This window comes from Echinops telfairi, unplaced genomic scaffold, assembly GCF_000313985.2.
Source record: "Echinops telfairi isolate 266 unplaced genomic scaffold, ASM31398v2 ScPeMD7_7419;HRSCAF=8457, whole genome shotgun sequence".
Taxonomy (NCBI): Eukaryota; Metazoa; Chordata; class Mammalia; order Afrosoricida; family Tenrecidae; genus Echinops; species Echinops telfairi.
This window is the reverse complement of record NW_022111319.1, coordinates 11789-19861: the sequence shown is the minus strand read 5'-3', so window position 1 is coordinate 19861 and position 8073 is coordinate 11789. Positions and strand designations below refer to the sequence as shown.

At 34.6% G+C, this 8073-nt stretch overlaps 1 protein-coding gene across 1 annotated transcript in view; it reads right to left on the bottom strand.

Annotated features, from left to right (window-relative positions):
* POF1B (POF1B actin binding protein) overlaps positions 1-8073 on the bottom strand; it is a gene marked incomplete at its 5' end in the record, with an annotated part of 86459 nt that overhangs the window by 74656 nt on the left and 3730 nt on the right. Inside the window, one exon of the mRNA XM_030887583.1 lies at positions 5201-5380. Coding sequence (XP_030743443.1) covers positions 5201-5380 — 180 coding nt within the window. The remainder of the gene's footprint in view (positions 1-5200; positions 5381-8073) is intronic.

Sequence of the window (8073 nt, the reverse complement as noted above, 5' to 3'; positions counted from 1 at the left end):
GGAGGGAGGGTGGGGGAGAGAGGGAGGGAGGAAATGAGGAGCTGATATCAGGGGCTCAAGCAGAAAGAAAATGTTTTGAAAAAGATGATGACAACATATGTACAGATGTGTTGGATAAAATGAATACATGTATGAATTGTGATAAGAACTGTAAGATCCCCCAATAAAATGATTTAAAAAAAAGAAAAGAAGCCTCTGGTCATATCCCTCTATCCATAATGGAGAGATGGGAATAAACCGGTTACCAAACAGAGAATATTGAGAGATGACTGTAAGAGATCCAAAAGGAGAAACCTGACTTGAATGGCTAAAACCTTGTCACATGATCCCCCCTGACACACGCTGGTCCTGATCTTGTTTTCAACATTTTCTGTGGTTTTTTTTTTCATATTGGGTTTATCTCTGATGTATTTTGTCATTCACTGCTTGAATCTGTGCTACATATTTTTCTGTTTTTCAGTATACGAAACCCAGGACCGATGACATAATGAGGGCTCCTGGGGTATATAGTAGTGGAGTGGGGTAAAAGGAACCTGATAACAAGGAATTTGAGAAGGAATGCAGTGCTTTGAAACCAATTGTGGTAGCAATTGTGCACTACTGTTTGATGTGATTGAACTATTGAATGATACGATATCTGCATTAGCTATCACTCATATGGTTTTGATGGGGAAAAAAGCAGTCTTGAGAAATGACGGGCTCCATGCAGATATGAATTAAATTTTTTGGAAGGGGCAGCAGATGAAAACGAATTCCACAAAAGAACATAAATATGGGTAAAATCTTCAGCCACATGTTAATTGGTGAGGAGAGAGGAGGCACTTCTGAATTTATTGAACAAACTAACTTCAAATTGCATCATCACTGAATGAATTCTGGTAATTAAATATTCCAAGCATCCTGGATACCTGAAAGAAAAGGCACCGGGTAGTATGATCTATGCTGTCTTGAAGTCAATAAAGACTGCATTTTCAAATGATAGGAAGAAGATATTGAATCACAAGTAAGAGTATTTTCCACTGGCACCAGCATTATCCATGGGGGCAAGGTCTTTCCCTTTACATCTTCCCATGACTTCATAGGGTTCTTAGACGCCTCATGCCAAGAAATTGAAAAAGGCTGTAATTAATCGAGTCTGGTATCATCATTTTCTTATAAACACCACTTGTCTGACAACTTGGAAAATGAAATGATCTGAGCTGTTTCCTGTCAGCCATATGTGTAAAAAGATCTCTTTCTTGGTAATGGTCGGGAAATGAACACAGATCTTTTTCTTACTTTTCCCGGGGGAATATGTGTCCCTGACAATATTCTGAATTAGAAGCCAAAATGATGATGCTGTTAGGGTGGACCTTGGAAAACATGCATGCATTGGTTTTATTTTAAAAAGATATTCTGAAGCCAAGCCTTTAAACACTTTATTTTGAAAAATATTCGAATGCTGTTTGCTTTTGGAGAAACACTTGAAAAGTCATCTTGTTTCATCTAAAAATAGCTTATCAAGAGGAAACAATTACTTATTTGTTACTTGGAAATATTTGGGCGTTGCAAAGTTAAGAAGGAAGAAGGTCAAGAAACTACTCATTTAAGCAGTTACTATGTGCAAGACAGTATGCTCGATGTTTAGTGTGTTTGATCTCATTTTCTTATAGGATAGACTGTACATTAAAAGATTCCCCTCCCCCATTTTATAGATGAAGACACTGATGTTCAGTACATTTATTTGCCAATGGTCATCAAAACCAGATTTTTAAAACCTGGTATCCTTTGTACTTTACCATGCTACCTTCAATCCAACTGTAAAAGCCGGGTCTAAAAATAGAGCAAGTTTTAGTTTTAAAGGAACCTAATTTATGTTAGCACTATTTCCTTTTAAAGAGACGTTGCCACTCAGGTGTCACAACTACTGGGGATATGTAAAATCCGAAGAGTCTATTTTTCTGCCTCCTTTGTTCATGGAAGGAGCCTTTGTGGCACAGTGATTAAGTGCTTGGATGGTACTGCAAAGGTTGATAGTCCAAACCCATCAGCTGCTCCACAGAAGAAAGAAGGTAGATTGCTTCTGCAAAGTTTAAAATCTTGGAAACCCAATGGAGAAAGTCTACTCTGTCCTATAGGGTCCTTCTGATTTCGAATCAACTTGATGGCAATGGGTATTCCCACATCCCTAGGAGTGCCACACAACCCTTTCCTCACTTTGACCGTGAATGGCGAATCGAATTCTACACAGTCCATATAAGTGGAATTACTGACACTATGCTTCTGATTCTTTTTTAAAAATCATTTATTGGGGGCTCATACAACACTTATCACAATCCACACGTCCATCCATTGTGTCAAGCACATTTGTACATTTGTTGCCATCATCATTCCCCCCAAAATTGTTTTCTACTTGAGCCCTTGGTATCAGTTCCTCATTTCCCCCTCCCTCCCTGCACTTCCTCCCTTATAAACCCTTGATAATTTATAAATTATTATTATTTTGGCATAGCTTATACTATTTTTAGCAGCAGGATAGTATTCTATATTCTTTAGCATGTCAACTTTCATCCACATAAAATACTGAGAGAGTGTTTCAATTTATTTTAAAAGTCTCCAGCCTTCGACAAGGCAAAATTGGAATCCCCAACTGAAGAATGAGTAATAAAATAGAAGTCAAATATTTTTATACACATCTGCTCATATTTTAAGTTGACAATATCTATTCTGGTTGAATACAAAAAGTTATTGAAAACATCATAGTATTACTATTGGCACTGGACAAGATTCTTAATATTATGATAGTGTTCTCATCTCTGACAATTGTCTCTCTCACTCACTGTATCTTTCGCTCACTGTATTGCTATTATTCTAATTTAGGTTTTATACTTAAACTACTAAAATAGCTCCTGATAGTCTTCTCTCTGAAAATATTTTTCCATGGCAATGTTTTCTATTGTAGACTTTATATTTTATGAAGCATTTTAGCACACGTTTTCAGTTACTATCTATATCAACTGTGTGTGGTAGACATTATCCCAATTTTATAGATGGAGATGTTGCTGAGAGGTTGAAAGGTCTAATACTTTTTTTAATGTCTCAGTAATACTTTTTAAAAGTACATAGTTGGAAAGGGGGAGAGTTAGACTTTGAATCCAAGTCTTCCTGATTAAAACTAGAAAATGTTCTATTATATCAACAAAGCCTTCTCAATAGTAGGCTTAATCCAGTGCTAAATTTACATTTATACTCTTGTTCAGGGTCTCTCCACACAACTGACCCAAATTCTAGGATTGTGGGAAGGGGGACTTCTCAATGGGCTCTGGAGTCAGACTGCCTGTGTGTGAATCCTGGTTCTAGCACATGCTAAGCTGTGCAAACCTTTTAAGAAGTGTAACATCTTTGAACCTTGGTTTCCTTATCTGAAAAATAAGGGCATCATTATCTCATCTGGTCTTTATCAGAGGAAAATTAATCAATATGCCAATTGAATTTACACAAAGCTACTATGATTAAACTCCTAAAGTGTAGCTATAATAGCATTTCCTATTCAAAAACATTCACTTACTTGCCATTATTTATTAAATAAAGCCCAAATATTTTACCTTAATATTCAAAACCCTCATGATTTGGTTCTAATACATAATGTTAGCCTGATACCCTAATACTTTCCATAACATGTCTTCTATGTGAGGAAACCAATCTATTAATTGTCCTTGAAACTCAATATGTACTTTCCCAAATCTGTGATCTTGCTTATGTGATCTCTCTTCCTATGATGATATCTCTATGTCATACCATAAAATCACAATGAAAGTTATGCCCATTCATCAAAGCCCAGGCCAATTTTTATTTCATTTAACAAAACCTTCCTTCATCTACCAGCTAAAATAAATGTCTTCTCTCTTCTGTTTCCAAAGCATTATGTCTTATGCCCTTGTCATTTCTCTTCTATTCTACAATAACATTTCTATAGGATAGGAAATATGAAAATGTATTTTTAAAATTTTTCACAAAACCTGGCATGAAGCTTTAGTTAGTGGAAAGTAATCATCTAAAAATAATCATCTCAGGCACATTTTATATAAAATATCAAGTACTTATGAGGGCAGGATTCTTTTTTAAAAATTCTTTTGAGTTGCCTATGGGGAAGTTCAACTGAGTAAGTTATTCATTTTTGAGAAAAAGTTCAGAAAAAAACCAATAATATCTGACTTTTCATTGTTCCAGATAACATTAGCTTAGTGTAACAAAGCTATATGAAAAATTCTCTATTTTCTTTACACATATATAACATCTGTTTATAAGATTACAAAGTCTTCAAAAATGAATTAGTCACTGAGAATATTTTATCACGATAAAGCCATGTAGGCTTTGACTGGAAATAATATTGCATATGTCAAGAAAGACATTGCTACATTGTGTAGTGTGATCATTACAATGACACCAGGTATGTACACTGGTACAGATAGGAACTGGAAATACAGGGAATCCAGGGCAGATGATCCCTTCACGACCAGTGGTGTGAGTGGCGACAGAGGGAGAGTGGGTTGGAAAGAGGGAACCGATTACAAGGAACTATATGTGACCTCCTCCCTGGGGGACGGACAACAGAAAAGTGAGTGAAGGGAGACGTCGGACAGGGCAAGATGTGACAAAATAATAATTTATAAATTATCAAGGGCTCACAAGGGAGGGGGGCGCAGGGAGGGAGGGGAAAAATGAGGACCTAATGCCGGGGGCTTAAGTGGAGAGGAAACGTTTTGAGAATGATGAGGGCAATGAATGTACAAATGTGCTTTACACAATTGATGTATGTATGGCTTGTGATAAGACTTGTATGAGCCCCTAATAAAATGATTTAAAAAAACAATGACATCAGGTAATATGATTTGCAATTTAGTGCTCATTTAAGTACAATATTTCATCAAAATATTGAATGCTGCACAAGTCCTGGCCTCTTTGTAGAACTAAGAATTAATTAGAAGTTAGGTACTCTTCAATCGATTGATAACGTCTCTCATAGGTTTAATTTACTAATAGATCTTAGTCATTTTTGTCTTCTGAGAGGAGATGGAAATTTTTGTTTAAAAAATGTTGTAATTAAGCACAAATGCCTCAATATATTGAAGAAATTTTAATGTGAGTACTTATACAGTGATTTGAAATGGTTTCAGGAGTGTTATTTCTGTTTGGTAAGGAATCCGTTGATTGTTCTTACCTGTTCATGTATCTGGCTTGATTCACCAAGGCCCAATTCATTTCCAATATTTGTAGAGATGGAATCACTTTCTGTGATGGTTTGAATTTGCTGAGTTGAATAGGATTGTTGACAGTGTGGAGAGTGTATGATCTGCGGTTGTTGGACAAGGTGATGATGATGGCATTGAACCTGAGGATACTAGGAAAAGAAAAGAAAACAATTTGGATTTTAATGTATTCTTTCAGAAGAGAATTAAAGTCCTAGGACTCGTTGTTTTAATAAGTGATGTATTATTTTTCAAATTTCCCATTGGGAGAAATTATCTTGATCTATCTCTTTATTTGGTCAGGTGATGAGACCATGCAAATAGTTACCCAGATTAGTCAGGGGATTTCACGTTCTAATTAATTATTATTCCAGTTATATTTAATACTAAAACTATCATGAATATGAATTAATTATTTCTTTGATAATTCAACAAGCACGTCAAGAGCTAATTATGCAGTTATATTACAGTACTGAAGATGTAGCTATAAATAAATTTAGAAATCAATATAATGTACAGGTGTTCAATATCAATAACATATTTGAATCACAGTTGAGAGGGTGGTGGAATTCTTAAGCTTATGAAAATGGAACAAAAATTAGGAAAAGAATAGTGACTGACTAAAGATACAGGTCCCGAAAAATATGGATTTTAAGCCTGAGTCTACTGCTTACTTTGTGACCTTGTGCAACTATATATATATATAGAACTTTCATGAGCTTCAGAATCCTTATTTGTAAACCTGGAGAGAGTACATGACTCATTGGGTTGATGCACTGAGTAAATTAACTAATGTCTGTGACGTGCCTAGCACGGAGGATGTGGGTAATAAGCATTTATTATGATTATTCTCATCATCCATAACATCATAATATATATCATCATTCATTCTCTTGACATTATCATTATGTGTAGCACCATGCAACCCTCTTCCTCCTTGAGTTTGTAGGTAGGGAAAAAAGAATAATTTCTTAAGTCTAGAGAAATATGATGATATACTTATAACGACCTAGCAAGTTAATGGAAAAATTGGAATTGGAACTATTTATAGCCCAGACCTCTTTCAAGATATTAGGCTGAATTTTGAATGCTCAAAATGTTCTGTGACTTATTTAAAATTTAGTCTATTTACTTGTTTATTTTTCATGCTTCTCTTGTGATAAGTGGGAAGTACAGAATGAAAACAAGGGTATCTGATTACTTCTGATTTGGAAATTGCAGGTGAAATTTCATTAATATCCTACTTCAAAAAAGGAATCTGAGAGCCTGTAGTCAAAGAAAAGAATAAAGTATTTTGAATGTTAATGCTACATTAATACACATACGACTAACTTTGAAACTATAGAATCAATTCTCTATTCTAACACTTTATATTTACATGTTAACATGGGTAATGTTTAAACTATATTAAATAAAAAAGTAAGGTGTGTAACAATAATGGTATAAATGGAAATGCTTACATGTATATTCACAGACATACACTATTTTCATATGAAGAGACAAAACTTTAAGAGTTGTTACCACTGGAAGAGGAATTGAGTGACAAGCGGATCATGATAAGGAGAGTTATTTTTTAATGCACACTCTTTTGTATTTTGTATACTATTTGTACTTTTTCAATTGGTAAAAATTATCTTTAAAAATAGCACATGAATATTTTGAAAGAAAAAAATAAACACGTTTTACAAAAAGTAGTTGCTTTAGTAGACATACAGGATAGGTTAGGAAGCCTTACTACACCCAGCTATTAGAAAGAATAGTGTCTAACAAAGAGCCACCTAAGTGAGGTATCAGCCAAGTGGACACGGAAGAAGTACACAAGCCTGTGTGCTCCAAGAATCACAAATAACAAGATCCAAGAGAAGAGAGAGGAATTATATTAGAGCTTAAATTCTGAGCACCCCGTCTGCAGAAAGCTATGGATGACCATGAAAATCCCAAATCCATTTGCAGAGTCTCCACATGGATTAAGCCTCCAGTGAATTCCCTGTGACCATTGACCAGGGATGTGAATAGCTTTGGTATCAGACAGAGCTTATTGGAATGTGAGTGGACTAATACAGATGTAGTTAGGTTAAAATTTTAACACCTTATCATCTGTTCTCTCTTTTAACCCATTTTAATTTGTTATAGTTTTTATTACTTCTTGCCTTCTTTCACTTAAGGTTTTTCTGTTTTATTTTGTTATTTTTTGTATGATTTTTAGAATATGAAATCCAGTCTAGGTAAATATATAGAGAAAGTAATTTAATAGTTTCTTAGGGTTCTGACAGAGAAGGTTGGGGGGAAATGAGGAACTAATAATAATGAATAGAAGAATAAAGAAAATGTTCTAAAATGAATTGTAACTATGATTGAACAATTCTTTTTAATATATTTAAATAATTAACTTGTATGGTATTTGATGTATGCCAATAAAACTATTAATATTTAAAAATCAAGTTTTGCTACAAAATCACACAAACCTTTATTAAAGAAAAGTGTGACGTTACGGTTTCTTGACATAGCCCATATAATTATCTATACAATTCTGAGGGTGATGTTTCCAAATCTCTAAACTTTCCACAACATAGCTCAATAGATAAATCTTCTGCAAAAGACATCTTTAAGGCATCAAAAAGTGAGGTAAGTGATAATACACAGAGGATACTGCAATTAATGAATCAGGATGTGTATGAATTGTTTAAAGCAAAGTATAATCTGCTCTGCAGACGTTCACCTAATTAGAACAAAAAAGTTTTTAAAAATACATGTCAAGTGGGCCCCTACACAAGTGCTCCCCCAGCACAAGAACACTTTGTTCTAACAATTAGGCAGTCTGAGATGCTCACCTACCTGACATTAT